Genomic DNA, 17938 nt, shown 5'->3' on the forward strand with positions numbered 1-17938 from the left:
AGAGATTTTACTTGAGTTTATTTTATTATCTACTATCTGCAATTATTCATTTGTTTACTGTAATTAACTGTTCGTTTTAGTAAGCAACATTCCGTTTCTCTTTGCGTGCCAGAAGTAAATTTCTCTAAGTAATTTTTATAATTCATTAAAATATTGGATTGTGGGTAAGAAAAATATAACGAATGATGAATTAAAATGTCTTACTGGACAATCCAACTTCCTTCGTGTTAAATACGTCTTCTTCTATTTCTGTACAAAAATAGTCGATTTTATCTTACAAACTTGAAAGCAAATATCAAAAATTGTTTTACAGTGAATATTGCTTTTCAAGTATTGTCCAACTTAAATGTTGCAAAATCGATACGGGAATTATTTATCTAGAGGGCATTTGACGCGATATCGAGAATTGCGCGCTGTGTTAGTGCATTAAATTATTACACCGCATTAAGTTGTTACACCGCATTAGATTAGAGTATGAACGCGACGAATGCAATTTCGCGCCACAGGTCGCATTAAACGCCTCGGGATACGCTCGCTGCGCTTAATTAGCGGAGGCGGGGAAAGAAATTAGCTTGTGCCGCTTACTTATTTGCGAGCTCACAATTGTGCTTCGCGGTCGGCCTTCTATTTCAGACCTTCGGCTCAAATCGATCGACTGTCCGTTTTGCGGCGCAGATATGGCATCCGCGAACTTATTTGATTGATGTTCCACAAGCTTATTTTGGCATCGATATATTTATCAGCGATACCGCATCGTGAACTTGCACACGTTACCGTATAACATCCAGTTATGCAGTTACTGCATAAACGTGATGATATAAGATGCTCCATATTCTGGGAAATATTCTTCGCTAAAAATACTTCGCAAACAGTCTGCTGGCAGATAAATTTATTGTATGAACTTTAAAATATTTTTAAAAATTATAAAAATAAATAAAGAAGTAATGGAAATTTTTCAACGAAGTTATTCTTTCTTAACGAGAATTTAATTGAGCATTTTAATATCAAAATATTGAAAATCAAAGAGGTTTGATTATCAAAATGTTGCTAAAGAAAATTCAATTAAAACCCAGCAAATTTGTGATAACATTTCTAAGACCTATGCAACTATTTACATATATACACATATATATATATATATATATATATATATATATATATATATATATGTATGTGTGTGTGTGTGTCTGTATATATATTGAGAAACTGCAACGAAAAAAAAAAATTTTGTTGAAGAATCTAAAAATTTAATTAAATACAGATCTAAGTAAATAATTAAAAATAACCATGTTAAAACATTTATAGTTATAGTTTTAACAAATGTTTATTACAATATTATCATCAGACTCGAGCGTTTGGCATACTTATTTCAATGACCCAACAAAATTATTTTTAGATCGATCCATATTTGACCTAATTTTTACATATTATACTTCAACGAAACTATTTTTTGCATATAAAACGCAGGAAATTGTGTTTACGTACGAGAAAGCGATTCAATACGATTTTATCGCCGTTGGTCCACCAGTTTATCAATAAACGGCAGTGTGCAAAATAACAGACGACGATTTGCATCCCGTGCATTGCTTGGCGGCGAAATGTCGCTCGGAAGCTGAAATGTCGCAGCGTATTTACGTTTCGCTGAGTTCGGGCAGCTCGGTGAGCTCGTTCACAATTAAAAGTAATGTCGAGCGATCCTACTGTTTGTTATCCGGGCAAATGCGTCACCTATCGTCACGTACCCAACTAAATGTTACATGAAGAATTCCCAGTGCGAGTATTCGTCACTATCACACTGTGCGTGCGTGAAAATCAGTACCGTGAGTTTTTGGACGATGGCTCGAAAGTTGGCGCGTAAATCCATCGAAAAATCACGCAACGAATTTGCGAGACACGTCCGGCAAATCAGAGCAATTAAAACTCCCTTGCTCTCTACCTTTTTCTCTCTCTCTGCTGTTGCAGCCAAAAGGGATTTATAAATCAATTCTCGTGATACAACGCGCGGTTGTGCTTAGGGGTGAAAACGTGATTCAATTCGGTGCATAATTGTTCGCCCGGAATTGCCGAGTCCGCGCGTTCGAATTAACCACGCGTCGAAGTGCCTCGTTGTCTCGTGTGTGTTTCGTTTTGATAATTCGTCCCGTACTTTCTAGCTCGTTTTACGGCACAACCGACAATGTGCGTCATAATTACCAATTATGATCGTAATCTCCTCGCAATTATTATTATCGCGGTTTGCATACCGGATTTACGTTTGACAAAAGCGTTCTTCAATTTAATATGCACGAATTTCACGCGCGAATAATTAAAATATTAAAGTATAACTCCTTGAGAGATTTTTTTCAGTTAGAAGTCGATTCAACATATACCTATTTGAAAACGTTTCAAAATATTTCTAATAAGTGAATGTTGAAAAATATATGTAAATAACAAACTCATGTACAAATTTCAATAGAATGCATTCCTAATTAATCGATGAATCGCGCCAATGTCACCGTGAAACTTTGAAAAAGAAACACCTAAAATTACTTTATTGCAAAAGTAACATTTTGTAGGGAAGAATCAGCGCGTGCGAAATAGAATATTTTTTCTTCTCTCCGCTAAAACTTACAACGTCAAAATTATCTAATTTTTATTCTATGATGTCGATATATCTGACTTATGGTTATCCTACCGCCAAACACTCTGTATATTCCCCTTTCTCATATAAAAGTGTCGCCTCGGCGCTGCTGCCGGGATCTTCGGTGTGCACAAGCGCGGCGCGAGCACATATATTTCCCAAGCGGCGCTCGAGATAAAGAGTCGACCAAAGACCCGCTGAGAAAACGGCCAGTTTATCTCGCGCCATCATCTTAATTTTCTGTTACCACGTACATAATATCGTCACCCGGCATTCTGCCCATCGATATACCGCCAACGTAATCTTTATTACTGAGAGTACGAAAGTATACGGACTATCTTATAAAACGTTATCTTTTAACGACGACGATACGGGATCGTTAGAGACTGTGAGGGCAAATTTTAGATCCCGCTATGAATACAAATAGTCTATCCATATTCCATATATTTGTATGCAAATGATTATTTTTAAATTGCCATACGCAATTTCTCAGAACATTAAGAAGATGTGGCAGCAGTTATATAACATGAATGAGTTATTTCAATTAAATAGAACTCTTTTAAGTATATAAAATTATTTTGTTAATTTTTTGCATAAATTAGATAATTATTTTACACAATGATTATACGACAATTTGAATTCACTATTGACTCTAAATGTGTAAATAATAAATTTAAATCTTAACATACGTTTATTCATTGTTATTACATATTAAAACATATTCTTTTATTTTGTTGGACTATGATGTAATGAGCAATCACGTTAACTTATTAGTAGCAACTTCATGAACCGTGAGATTACACCATGAAATACATTTGTGATATGCAGAGAAATTTTTCTTGCACGGAACACGCTAGAAAGGACATGGGTGAATTCAATGAGCTACAGGGTAGCCTGTTTTCCTGGAGGCAGAATTTCACGTCGGTGGGGTTAAGTAGCCGCTGTAAAACGCACTGTAAGCGCTTTGTGACGACACGACGTTTGGCCGAGCTTCGGCCGAAAGAAGAAGTGCTCGGCGCGGTCGCCTGTTAAAACGTAAGCAGCTCACGAAAAGCTGCTTACGATACTCGAAATGAAAGGCAGTGCAACGCTGCCATGAGGCAGAGATAGAGAGAGAAAGAGAAGAGGAGGAAGGGAGAGAAGGAGGAAGGAGGAAGGAGGAAGGAAAGAGAAAGAAAAGAGGGAGGGTAGAGAGAGAGAGAGAGAGAGAGAGAGGGGGGGGGGGGGGCGGGGGGAGAGAAAATGCGTCGTTCTACTTGCTCGCTAAATGACAATCTGTCAGCATGTTTCATTAGCGTGAGGTGCTCACGTAGTTCGCTAATGACGCACTCGCACAAAGGGACCACAATGTAACTGCGAAGTAAGGCGATTGAATTGTGCAAGTGGTGCAGCAATGCACTACCGCTGTTTCCCTACCTCGAGATATCTTCGCTTTGAAATCAGAAAAATATCCTTTGTGGAGTTACGGACGATGACGTTCAATTAGAGAAATTAGTTCGCGGGGAACCGCGCGCGCGGGTGTGTCGCTGATGTTGTGCTGTTGTCGTTAGCTCGATCTCAACTGATCAAATCGTTATGGCTTACAGTTCACCCGATGGTCCAGGTACCGAACCAGCTGGTCGGAGCTCCGATCGGAACCAACGTCACGTTGGTCTGTCACGTGGAAGCGTCACCTAAGGCCATTAATTATTGGACTCGAGAATCGGGTAATAGAACAGTTCAATCAATGTAGATCTTGTCCAACTTACTTGAAAGATGGATTACTTATCAGTTCAGAGATTTCGAATTATTCACAAACGTATTTTATAGTTGTGAGCATTCTCTCTAGCGTACAGACGAAAAATATTTTTCGTTATTTATCATAATTATTTAATAGAAATGCTTTTAAAAGTATAAAACTTTAACATTCGTTATTAATCCAATTTTTGCAGACGAAATGATAATCACCAACAGTAAATACACGATGTCCGAGGTGAAGACATCAGTGTACAGCGTGCAGATGCGACTGGTGATCATGAACCTGCAGAAGCACGATTTAGGTGGCTACAAGTGCATCTCGAAAAACTCCATCGGCGACGCCGAGGGGAACATCCGGCTTTACGGTGAGTTTCCGCGGTTAACGCGTCGACAAGGACGAAAACAGGTCGTAAAGTCTCTCTGCGCGTGGTGGGGCTTCCGGAAAGTCTCGGAAAACTTCGTCAGACGCAAACGACGTCGTACCGTCACAAACTCTCTTCCAGGGTTAATGCATTTATTATACATTTTTTGAAAAAATTAGTAGTCAGTTCAAAGACAGTTCAAATATAAGTAGAAAGGACACGTTGAATTTTTTGTTATTCGGTAAAATAGCTAAAAATATTTGGATATTGAAAAAAGGAGTTAATTAAATGACGTTACAAGGTTTGCTACGATCCTCGCTCTCGCAAATCCTATTTACGAAACGTAATTTTTTAAAAGTAAATTGGATAGTACGCACAATATGTTCGTGTCTATTTAAAAAATCTCCCATATCACTTCCGCAAGTGAAAGTGTCTTTCTACGGGAGCTTAAAACAGTCCTGGATATTAGAGACATGTATTTGATTGCGAAGATCGCAGTTGCACGTGCTCGCGACGGCGAGAAAGTATAGCGTCTCACCGCGACATCGCCGTTTCCATTACATGCGCAATTTAATACGTCGCAATCTCGCAGGAACGATCGACGGCAACGAGCGTCTCGTGTATTACGCATACGACGGTATTTTTCTTGTCGTCCCGTAACGATACGTCGCCGTAAAAATGGCGAATGGTTAGTTTTACGTGTAGAATTAAAGAACGGATGTCTATTTGTGCCAGCGCTATTTACCTTTTTGCTCATTCATCGCGAACATTGAGCGGCCAAATGTACAATCAGAATAAAACATTTATGTAGAAAAAAATTCTAAAATGTTTTGCGATTTGCAAGTTAAAAATTTTATTCTTCTTTTCTTTCTCTCTACTATTTCTTTCTCGTACGTGACTTAGTGTAAATTGTATAGCAAAGGCAGTGAAAGGCAGTAATAAAGCGGAGATAAAGTGAAAATCTGGGCAGAAATATTTTACATGCGCTTGTATAATATTTCTAACTCTCGTCGTTTTGGTAATCTCAGGAATTTATCTCGAAGAAACCGCATGGCTGTCACTACAAGTATCGGTATTTGCAAAATTAGGTTTCCTCTCGAGTTTTACTATTTAAGGTATCGGAGAGACCGTTGCGCCGCGAGACAGATCGGAATTTCCGCAGTTTCTTAGCCACATCTCCGTCGTAACCGTAAGTTATTTCACGACGCAGATAATACTGTACTCTTCTGTATAATATTTATGGAATTCGCTTCCATTGTGTGTCTGCAAAATACCGCCACCAACCGCTCCGGTGTACGTCTATGAAATACCTAAGTTAGTAATCTTTAAAATGTCTTTGCAAGATATCGGTTAAAACGTGATTACAATGCATCCTCTTTTTCCCGAGAGCATCTCTTTTTAACATTCTTTAAACATTCTATGATATAATAACTTTACACATATCTTATAAACGTTGCGCAACAAATTACACAATATCGTAAAAGAAATAACAGTCGAATGAATTATAATGATTAAAAATTTGTGTTTTAAAAAAAAAAAGAAAAGTTGAGTAAAACAGTAGTTCCAACTTTTGAAACGTTTCTGATCAAAAAGCTAAGGACTAAACTATTAAAAATGAAAAAATAATAATAATTTAGACGTCTATAATTTCCGCAAAATATTTTAATAAATTTTATTTTATTGGATAATAAATATGAAAAGAAAAATAAGTCAAATATTATATCGTATTAATGACATCGTATAAATGGATATAAGATAGACATTTTAATGTGGCATTAATTCGTTATAAAAGAAATTTTAAAATATTATATGACTTTTCTTTGTAATTTTATGTAAAATTAATATTCAACAGATAAATGTTCAACTGATAATGATAATAGCGCTTTATATTATATTTAATGATTAAAACAAGAAAACTAAATATTATAACAATATTATTAAATATCAAACATTAAATATGTTAAACATATTAAAAACTTTTTCCAGTAGCTCGTATTCGTTTTATGTGTTTTCTAAACGTGTTATCTAATGTTTTATTACTGTTTAGGAATATGTTATATAAAACTAATATATTTTATTTTATGCTTTCAAATAGTAATATTAATTCAATAATTTGATAAAAGAACAAAATAGAATTTTGAGATAAATATACATATATTTTTATATTTATACTTTAACTTTGAAGAAATTTTGTTATTTTGTTTGCACACATTATTTCATCACAACTCTTTCAAAAGAGCATTAGTGAAAACAATATGAGTAACATGAATAGTAGCAAATTACAAATAATGGATTCATCTCATCGTTTAACTTTCACTCTACTTTCATACGTATAATTGTAATGTTTACATTGTGTTACAATTTGTTAATATACTTTGTTTTTATTTTCTCTTAAAAAAATTTAAAACAAATAATATTGAAAACTACGCTCGACAACGAATAAAAAGTACATGTGATTGGAGCTAAAGCTTTGAATAACGCGGCGATTGTACATTGCGGTGGATGACGCTACGACCGTAATAAGTCTTCATGAGTGGCGCCCCATAATTTTCCACTTTGATTGAACGTTACGATCCGTTTACGACGTGTATGCAGGCACCTCTTTTACTGTCGAAAAACGAATGAAAAAAGGCGCATTTTTCGCGGACAACGCGGCTCGACGCGATCCTCTCGCTACGGCATGTCATCAGCCGTAAATGTGCCCATAACTTCCCGCTTACTTTTCTCGAAGCGCGTCCTTATTTTTTCACAGTTTATTTACCGGATTCAGCGTCACATAATTTTCCGCTTTATAGCGCGGGTGAAAATTCAGCGAGGCTATACAAACTACCTCACGTTTCCTGGCGCGAAACAGCGATCAAGTGTAATCAATCCATGTTGCATGTCAGAATTTTCTGCAATTTTTGATTCATAACATGCGATTGGCTGAATTACACAGAACGTAATCATTAAATAGTAGAATACCGAAGCAAATGTGGTTTTAAATGCATCTCTGAAATTATTTAACCTGAATTAAGCAGGATTTTACGGTGATTCGATAAAACTATTTGCTGCACAAGCTCCTCTCTTGTAAAGGGGAAATTTTGTTTTGCAGAATAGTGACAGTTCAATTTTGTAGGAACGCTAAGCGAAATGATATTTCCGCGATATATTGTTTGACGACGTATTCCCGATTCGATCGCCATTCTTGACATGTGTCGCGGATTATAGACGACAGAAAATTAGTATGATGTACTTAATAAATGTGACAAATCGATTCATTATACTCAATCCAGCGCTTTTAAATAAATGGCGAAATAGATGTTGATCGAATTCCGAGTGACAGTTATGATATTGTAATACAGCATAGTACTCATTCACAAAATTATTTCTGTTTTCGGCGTTAATTTTGCTTATTCACAAAGGACGGGATGTGTAATGCTCATATTCATGCGTTATTCATTACGCTTTACTATTTTACGATCTTCTTTAATAAATAATTCAGTGCAAACCTGTAATTTTTGTCGCTTATTATTTTTTAAAACATATCGCAACATTTTCTATATTTTCTGTTCGAAATGAGAGGCAGCACAAATAACATCGTATTCCTTCTTATAAAATTAGTATCTCTGTGCAATAATTCGTTCATAAATTAAACTTTAAAAATTAGCAATAAAAATTATTATATTATCACGGTATGTGAGTTTCGCATTCGAATTATCGCAGCGAAAATTCTGCACGTCGCGCGATTGGAGCGGCAAATTCCGAGCGAGTTATCGACGAGAAGCGTGCATAAAATTATGGATTCACACGCGACGATGCAATCCGCATCCGCATCTCTGCGCGCACGTCGGAATACCTCAACACAGGTCACCAAGAGCACAAAAGAGATTAAAACGGGCAACGGAAAATAAAAATTACACCCTACTAAAAAACCTCAAGAAATAACGATATACCGTATATTATACATAAAATTCCTCCGTCGCGATTTTTCAATAAAAAGAATTTACCAGTTCTTCAACTTTATCTCTTTATCATAGCACGAATAGAGCGGCGTAACAAGCCGGACAAAGCCGGGCCCGCGATCTACGAGTTAACCACCCCCGCCGCCGGCTTGCGAGCGCGCGTGCAACCCTAATGACGGCAATTTTATCGCGCTGTCGTGTAAAGAGCGGGTGTACGCGCGCAGAGGAAGCGCGCGATGCTATCCCAGCGTGCTCGAACTTCTCGTTGAAGTCACGCGATCAGATAAACTCGAAGGATTAACCGTTAAACCGCCGGTGTAAACGGGGCGCGAAGAGCCAGAGTGAAAAGAGCGTGCGCTGTCTACGCCGGGAGGGCGATTCGGTAGATTTAAGGGCGCCCCGTGCATGGGTCGAGGATCGGTAAGCTATGGAACGTATACGAGGACAGCGGCGGCATGTTGGCGCGTCATGTCGAGAGCCGAAAGTCTGCGAAACAATATCCGAGCTTTCCATCCGCCCTCCCGCCGCGCTCTTCGCCTGACCGCGCCGCGCCGCGCCGCGCCGTGCCGGTTTTTCGTGTCCTCTTTTCCGCCGTTCTTCCGGGGATGTTCTTGTCACAGATTGCGCGCGGTCGGGATTATGGATTTACTTTGATAAATGAGGACTCGATATCCGAGGCGTAACTCTAGGATGAAGATCGCGTTGCTTTAAATTATAAGTCTGCGGGTTTGATTTCTCTCGTAAGATACACAAGAGTATCTCCAATATTTAAAACCCCGTTACGGTGTCCTGTAACGCAATTTAAAGGATGATTACGTCAAATGTAATCGGCACTAATTCAATTGTAAAAATTTAATTACAAACTGCTAATAACTTCAACGTTGTAAACGTGCATAACTCTCGCAGTCTTCCTTATCACTTACTATTTCACATTGTTACACGAGAGAATCAAAGATACTAACTTTTCGATGAGAAAAGGGAAGCGATAATATTTCGAAAAAAAGCACTATCGCTAATGTAAGTAATTGTGAAAGCTGTTCAAAGAGCTCCGAGTCTCGCTTACGTTTCCAATAATGGCTTTTTCTAAATTAGACGAGCTGCTCGCCGTCAAAAAAAGCGCTGCGAAACAATGGCGAAGATCGTCGGGGCATCACGTCTCTCCGGTTAAAAGACCGTGAAACAATATCTAACCTGGCCGCCAGCCCGCCGTTATCTCTCTTCTTGCTCACCGTCATCCCAGCCCCGCGTACTCCCGTGTCTCGTATTAGTTATCGTTTATATCAGCCGGCCAGACAAAACGCGCCGCCCGGAATTGGGTGAGCCATCTGTTGCCAGACATGATCGATAAAAGTCTGCCAAGTGTTATCAGTGCTAAACTGCTATTTAGACGGGCTGCCGCACCCTCTCTTCCACTTCTACTTCTTCTTATAGTTCTTCTAACCACCGGTCTACCGCAACCTGTCTCTTCGTTCACAGCAGCTGTATACGGGGTGTCGCAGACTTGCCGTGATAAATTTTATTCTCGAAGAAATCGTTTGACTGCTACTGCGTCGATTTTTGTCAAACGAAAAAAATCTCTCGAGCGAATGTAATTTCAAAAATGTTTTACATTGCAAAAAAAAAATCTCCGCACGCGTATTCAAATTCGAATATAATAAACGTGAATTTTCTACGCGGGGCAAAGGTAAAATTTTTGCAGAGAATTTACGTCATATGCGGATTAAATTTATTAGCAATATTGCTGAGTGAAGTTGACCGTGCAAAAGGAAAATTAGGATGGGAGCTGCGCCTGGCTGTGCGATTCGAGCGGCCCGTAATGAGTAAGTAGCAAAATGGCTGGCAGAGAGCACGCCTAATTAAATATCATTGAAACACGATCTTGTCAATTAGCTCTGTGATTTCGGTATTTAGTAGCTCCGTTGAAGCTATATAATCAATATAGGAGTTAAACATTCTAATATTACACGAATCCGATTACGTTGATACAATTCCGCTTAGATAATAGAACACCTCAACATTCAGTCATAACTTACGTCGTAATTAAACACTAATCACAGCTTGCAATCGATCTATCTAGTTTTGAATTAATTTTCATGTATACATTATTTTTCCTAGCGGAAGATATAATCTAGAAGCGATATTTTATTTAGAAAAAGCTACTTAAAAGCAGTGACTATCGAACTCTTAATGCAATGCTTAATCTAGATAAAATTTGATCAAAGAATTGTGCCAGAGCTGTAAGTGCATTGAATTAGCGCGGGAAATTAGCGTCGATCATTTTCTAAAGACGAGCAAATTGTACCGATTGATCTCCTCACATGCGAGAGATAATAGTGTCTCATATCGTTGTATCCCTTCCCCATCTTCTGCCCCTCCCCCGCAACATCACGTTTCCCGCTATCACGTATCGACTTGCTCATCATTCGCTCGTTGAATTTCAATGGAACGTGCCGCGGATATTAAGCACCGCTGAAAAATACGCCGAGAGATGTCAAAGACAAGAATGTATATTCAGGGGAAGTTCGTGTAATAAATACTTAAAAAAAAATGTATATCTCACTTTGAAAAAAGGGAGTATCTGGAAGTAAAAGAAAAAAAAAGGGACCTAGTCAATTCGTTTTTCATTGCGCGCAACAATGGCATTGCACAAAATTCCAAAAAGGAATTCTCTCTTTACTTTTATTCGCCTCGCGTGTGTCGAATGACGTCGAGCGTAAAAACATCGCGCGATACCTTCCATCGAGGTTCTGCACATGCGGAAAAAAATGATATCTACTCACACCAGATCGCGCCGACTACTGGCTGACCACAGTTGAAATAATGTTTCGACGATCGTGCCTTGAATTCGATAGCGAAGAAACTGCAAGCTTGGCGCCCTCGTTGCACGTGCGTAACAGGAGTATCGACAACTCTAACGTTCTCCACATCGACTTGACAACTTGTTGTAAAAGACCGTTTAATCCTCGCATTTATTTAACTCCCTTTCTCTTTTTCTAACAACAACTTGTCCAAAATAGGCTTACGAACGGAAATGGGAGAGATGACTTTGGAAGAATATCAAGCAGGATTTAAGTTCTGAACTTTAAATAATTGCGGCAATTCTCGAATAATATATTCTATTGTAACAGAATAACTAATGCTATTAAGAAGAATATTGACACGACTTTTCCCTTCTTATATTCCGTACAGACATGGAGCTACCTAAACATCCTAAAAAGGGCGGCGACCGGCGAGCAGACGACGACGCGGGCGATTCGATCGGTGATCGCGATCACAGATTGAACCATGCGCATCAGGGATCCCTGAGGGAAACGGGATCGACCCTGGAACCAGTCTTCGACGCGGACGACAATTCAGCGTCCACAACGTCGAGAGACAACGCGCCGCCGGCGATGATTGGCGTCGTCCTGATCATGCTGCACCACTTGCTCGCTTCGACGTAAGATAGACGTAACCTATTTGCTCTTAAATGCAAACTACGTTTACCATGAGCTCAGTTCGCTAACCTAAGGAGACTGCGAGACTGCGGTAAAGTAGCCCCGTCGCCTCGCGTTCTCGGCAATCCACGACATTACTGCCGAATTTTGGTATCGATATCATGTCGTTACTGACGTTAATTGCAATATTTTATACGATTACTGCCATATCGCTGAACGAATGCGAATACGGATTCGGAAATATAACAAAGCTCACTAAACTGTTGAATGAAATTCTGCAGAAATCAGAAAGTAAATTGACACGGACATCTCGACTATTATTTTAATCCTTTGCGTGATAACTTTTCACGCCGGCCCAATCTTTTTCAAATGCAAACGCAATTATACGTTTTCATTACTTATTTTATTCATGACGAATGACAGATTAAAATTACATATGCGGATTCGAAGTCTCTATCAGCGTCAGTTCTACGCCTTAATTGAATACTGCCAGCTCGCATTTTGATGATGAAAAAATGCATTTCACAAAAATTCACGTGCGATATACGAAAACAAATGCTAATAATAATGGTCACATTCACATAGAAATAATGGAAACTTGACAAGCTCAAAAAGCACAGAATTAACGAGCGACATGTTAAATTAAGTCACTCGTAATGCAATGCGAGTCACGTAGACAGAACAAACCGACTGCTTGCGCACGACAGTGCAATATGGATGACATTTATATATTTAAAGATATTTTTAGTAAATTTAATCAATTTTGCTCTATTTCAGTTTTATTTTCTGTATGTCTCAGACGGGACACATACATATAAAATATGTACAGATGTTTGTACTTTGAAATCTGCCATTCCACGTTTGGCAATAATTTAGACGACAAAAAATAAATTCGTTCTTCTTTTCGTGAAATTATAAATGTAATTTATCGGTCCTGAGAAAAAATTGGCTATCAAAATTGCGTTTCAAAAAAAAAAAAAAAAATACTTTCCTTATGAAGTCGACATTATTTACATTATAAAGATTTCTTTTATATAAAAGCCATCTATATTTTATACGGCATCGATCCAACGTGGCCGCTCTTCCGCTCAATGCTCGTGCAAATTAACAGCCAAGCGAATATCGACGAAACGTTAACGGCAGACCGAAGATCGTGAAATTTTGTCCGCGTTGTCATCGCAAGATACGGTTACCACGATTATCCGTTTGCGGCTTAACGAGATATCTCGTTAGCTAGCCCGTCTCCGCGCCACCAATGACATAATTATTAAATCGCCAGTTCTTTTTAACTCGTGTGCGAAACGTCAGATCATTGGGGGAGGCGGTTGCACGCGAAATCAATTACACAAATGTCGTTCACGTCGAGTGGTCACCGACGCGACGCGGCGACGCCCCGGAGGAAGTGCTCCCGAGAATGACTGCCGCGGGCGAGAAATCGCGCGTGTTTAATTAACGCGCGAAATTTCCATCGAGCAAATTTCACATTAGACGCGATCGAGCGGAACGAGCTGCCGGCCGTAAAAGCATCGACATCTGATCCAGCGTCGGATCGGGAAGCGAAGTGCCGGGTCTTCTACTCGCGTGCGTATGTTCCCAACTCGTACGCCTCGCATCCTCGAGATATACGATTTTCCATTATGTATATTCCTCGAATCTCTTAACAGGCGGAAGAACGTTTCTCAGAAATTTTACATCGAACTAGTAAGTCAACGTTCGCAATTTCAATCGCTTTGAAGACGCTGAGATTTTTCTCTGACTTGTGGAAAAGAGAGAGGCGTTTTTTTTTATACTTGGTGCAGTACTATATCTCTTCTCGTTACTTACGTTTGGTATTTCTCTGGGGAAAGAAACATTAGCGCGTATGACAGAACGGTAATTGAAATTTTTCTCATTAACATATTCGCGCGCGAGCAATCGTATGGAAATATTTTTATCGGTAATCTCGTTATTAAATGTTTATATCGATCGATTCGTATGACAGAAATGCCTCTCTTTTCGACATCTAGATATTACTCAAACAGCCATGTCGTTTTAATTTCTTCAACATGCAACGCGAATGTTTCGTGTGGTTTCATTCTTCGTTTATCCTATCTCGATAATATAATATTGCATTTGAGTCCGCATCGGTCTGGAATATCCTATCAAGCGAAAAAAGACTTTCCATTCTTATGCCACGATAAGAATTTCATAAGAAATCGGTAAAGAAATGCTGATATATGCTTCGAGCAAAAAGTAGAAAATAGAACTTCTTAGATAAAATGATGCTTTGTAAATAACTAACTGTCGAACTTCCTGATCGTCAGAATTCAAATCTTGAATTATAAATATGCGATCGATATCACAAGAATCTCCGCGCACATATCAAGAAATGAGAGTGCGGAACAACAGAAATAAATAAGATTGCTATCACCTTGTGTCGATAAATATTATTGAAACTAATCTCATTTCTACAAAAATTGCAAATTTATATAAAAAAAAGAACTTTCATAGGCCACAGAAACGACTTATTATATTACTCTCATTAGATAATCTTGAAGTCTGTGCTTTCAGTGTTTTTTCAAGCTAAATTGTATTACGTTGATATTGGAACAAATTTATAAAAAAAAAATATTTATGTATGTGGTTCATCCGCGTTCGTGCAGATTTTCGAGAAATTCGCGGTCCGCCGAAAATGCGACGGCTCGGTAAACGGCTCGAATTTTTTATACGTAATTTCGGTCCAGTTTCAACGAGGCGCGCAGATGAAAACGAAAGTGAGAGATAATTACTCGTCCTAATTAGGAAAAACGTGCCAAAAAATAAAATAAAAAAATGTTCGCCTTCATCGTTATCTCCTATTTTAAGAAACTAATCATTTTATTTAAAATAGCTCATTATATTATAAATATCGTTATTCCAAGGGTCCACATCGCTTTTCTCAAGCTCCCGAGTCTAATCTTAGATACCCATATTGTTGTACCTCCATTCACAGGCGGCTTTTCTATAAATGGCACCAGGCGTCGGTTTCGCTCGTTTTGAGTTGGCGACATTTACAAAGTTCTCAGACTTTGAGAATGTTGGAAACGACGTATGAAAGCAACAAAGCGATGAAAGAAAACGATCTATCCATCTTTTTGTATAAATGTATATATACTTTCGAATTAATATTTAGTGATCCATTAATATATAGTTAAATCTCAAGTCCCGTAACCCTGGTTTGTTAAGTAGATTAAGATTCTATAACTTTACTGTAAATTACGACACAAAAGGCTATTACATTCTCTAGGGAGAACTTTAGAATCTTATTTCTCAGTTTTGACATAAAGGCACTCAGGTCCTTTTACATAAAAGTCGTCCATTTAATGGGACAATGAATAATGTCGGTAAACAAAGGATGCGATGCTTTAGAACGACAACAGTTTTGCTACCGCTCGTTGTCAACGGCGTTGTCAATTACGTTATCCGACAGTTGCGTTATGGAATGGACGATTAACGCATATGGAGGTTAAATATTTTATACTTGTGTGAAGTACGAGGAATAGAGCGCACAGTCTGTCAGCATATAAACCGTTTTCACAGAGGTATAATACCGTATGACAAGGTAAAATGGCTCGTTTCTGCTCCCTTCTTCACGTGACATTAAATCAAGTATTATAATTGTCCTCACCAACAGTCGTAATAAATACGACTGTGAAAAATTTGCAGTTGTAAGATAAATAATTAATAATCTGTTTTATTCTCATCACGTTTGAGCAACATTCTTCTTTCCTGTCCCAAATTTATCATAATCGTGGTGATATGCTCGTGGAAATATGCCAATGAATATACACAGTAAAAAATAAAATGCTAATTTAATATTTTTTTGAATGTCCCAGAAAGTCCAGTCTAAATTTTAAGTTACAAGAACTCAAAAGTTAAGTTAAAACAACACTTATTTTAAAATCTAACCTTAAAATAAGAGTTATTTTAACTTAACTTTTAAATTGTTTTAACTTAAAATTTAGAGTGGACATTCTGGGACATTTTATTTTTTACTGTGTATTAATAAATTCAAACAAGATTAATCGTCAGACAATTCATAAAAAGCTAATATATTATATCCATAAAAATCACTGTTGCAAACTTAATTAATTAACATTCGCTATATCATTTATATATTTCTATTAAATCTAATCATGGATATAAGCTCGTGAACACACAGTTATATCCGGGCGTTTTGACATCAAAGCTTGAGGGGGCTAATTTCTGTACAGCTATTATGCTATCGATCATCATGATACAAGGAGTGCTACGATGTCGTGACACCGGAATAGTATCAATACTATTCTGATTATAAATACATTTCATATTTAATGTCACGTGAAAATGGGTCAAAACGTCAGTCAAGGCGCAGCACGATTGTTTCGTTATATCCGCCTCGTTATAGTCACAATAAGTGAATGTACATGCCTGTTTTTCGTGCGTGCCTGCGTGTATGTACATGCGTGTGTGAGAGAAACATCGCGGTGTCTAATTATTATCAATGGAAAGCGGGAAAACGTCTATGTGTAGATTGTGTAAATTACGGAATAGGGTTTATCGAATTGTTGATCGTAGGTGTGTTTATATATATATATATATACAAGGACTATATTATATATATATTATATTATATATACGTATAAATATATATATAATATATATAAATATATCTAAAATGTAAGTCAAAGTAAAAAAAAATAAAAATCAAATCGTAATTGAATCGGCCTTTGCGCGTTAGGACGGTAATGTGAGTCTTTATCCGACTGAAAATTACCGACGAGTTCTATTGATCAATTATTGTTGATTATCGTTTGGAACATTGTTATAGCTACCAATGCTTTTTAAAGATAAATCAACTACTCGTCATCCCGTAAATCATCCTTATCACGACGAAACGACAAGAAATAGTTGAGAAATAATAAAGATCATACGAACAGCACCACGTTGTGCAATATATTATTCGACGGTTGAGAAAACGTAATGGAAAAATAATTCGATTTTTTAGTTCTTAATAATTTGTAAATATTAATTTATAAGAAGGGTTACGAAAACGATGCACATTATGGCCAGCAGTGAAATTAATGTTGCAAGAGCGCTAATTCAATTTTCATTGATGAATTATTTTCAGGTGCGTTTTACGTCAAATGTAGAACGTTTTCAATGCAATTAGAGAAATTCGAGAGTTGAAGAGAAGATATAAAAGGTGATGTTAAATTATGTTAACTCATTCGTCACATTAGCGTAATAAATTAAACTTTTTAGCGAGATCTCGCTGTAGATTTCGATCCGTGCATTTTTATACGTGATAACATAAAATGTGTAAAAAAAAAATGTAGTGCGAGAGAAATTGTTCAATTTTTTAAAACATGTTTAAAAATGTTTGCGCGGTTAAAGGGTTAAGACAACGCAAGGAGTGACGCGCGCGAATTGCGTCGCGAGTTAACATATCATTTAATGATTCGAGCATAACGTTTCGTGATGTTTTACTTACATATCGGCGAAACTCTGTGCGCTTTGATCGTTTTCATGGCTTTCCGATAGCTCGAATTCATCATATATGGTGTCGCGCACACGAGACGCGCGTAAAAGTACCGATATATTCAATGCATCTACTTAAATTGTTAAAGTAAAAGTATCGGATGTCGAGCCAAGTATGCTGGACACAGTAATCGATACCCGATATTCTTGCGAGCGTCGAATATCGATACTTTTAAGCGTCCCTACTAGTCATGTAGCTCCGAGACACAGTCCACTTCGTCGTACCCGAAACAAAGTGTAAAAAGTGCTATTTAGTACGATTAGAATCGAAACGGTAGACAGAGCTCGTGCATACCGATT

The 17938-nt window shown here is 37.7% G+C and overlaps 2 protein-coding genes across 12 annotated transcripts in view; one reads left to right on the forward strand and one right to left on the reverse strand.

Moving 5' to 3' along the window:
• The window catches only part of LOC105197814 (lachesin), a 129584-nt gene extending 114680 nt beyond the window's left edge, over positions 1 to 14904 (forward strand). For 2 of the 3 annotated variants that reach the window (XM_026131734.2, XM_026131735.2), the window contains exons 7-9: positions 4207 to 4326; positions 4552 to 4722; positions 11853 to 14904. In XM_026131734.2, coding sequence (XP_025987519.1) covers positions 4207 to 4326; positions 4552 to 4722; positions 11853 to 12106 — 545 coding nt within the window. In that variant the 3' untranslated portion in view covers positions 12107 to 14904. The remainder of the gene's footprint in view (positions 1 to 4206; positions 4327 to 4551; positions 4723 to 11852) is intronic. The other variant, XM_039454616.1, reaches the window with a different exon arrangement.
• Positions 1 to 17938, reverse strand: part of LOC105197815 — a 232580-nt gene that overhangs the window by 173625 nt on the left and 41017 nt on the right. The window lies entirely within an intron of this gene.

The sequence above is a fragment of the Solenopsis invicta genome, chromosome 10, assembly GCF_016802725.1.
Source record: "Solenopsis invicta isolate M01_SB chromosome 10, UNIL_Sinv_3.0, whole genome shotgun sequence".
Taxonomy (NCBI): Eukaryota; Metazoa; Arthropoda; class Insecta; order Hymenoptera; family Formicidae; genus Solenopsis; species Solenopsis invicta.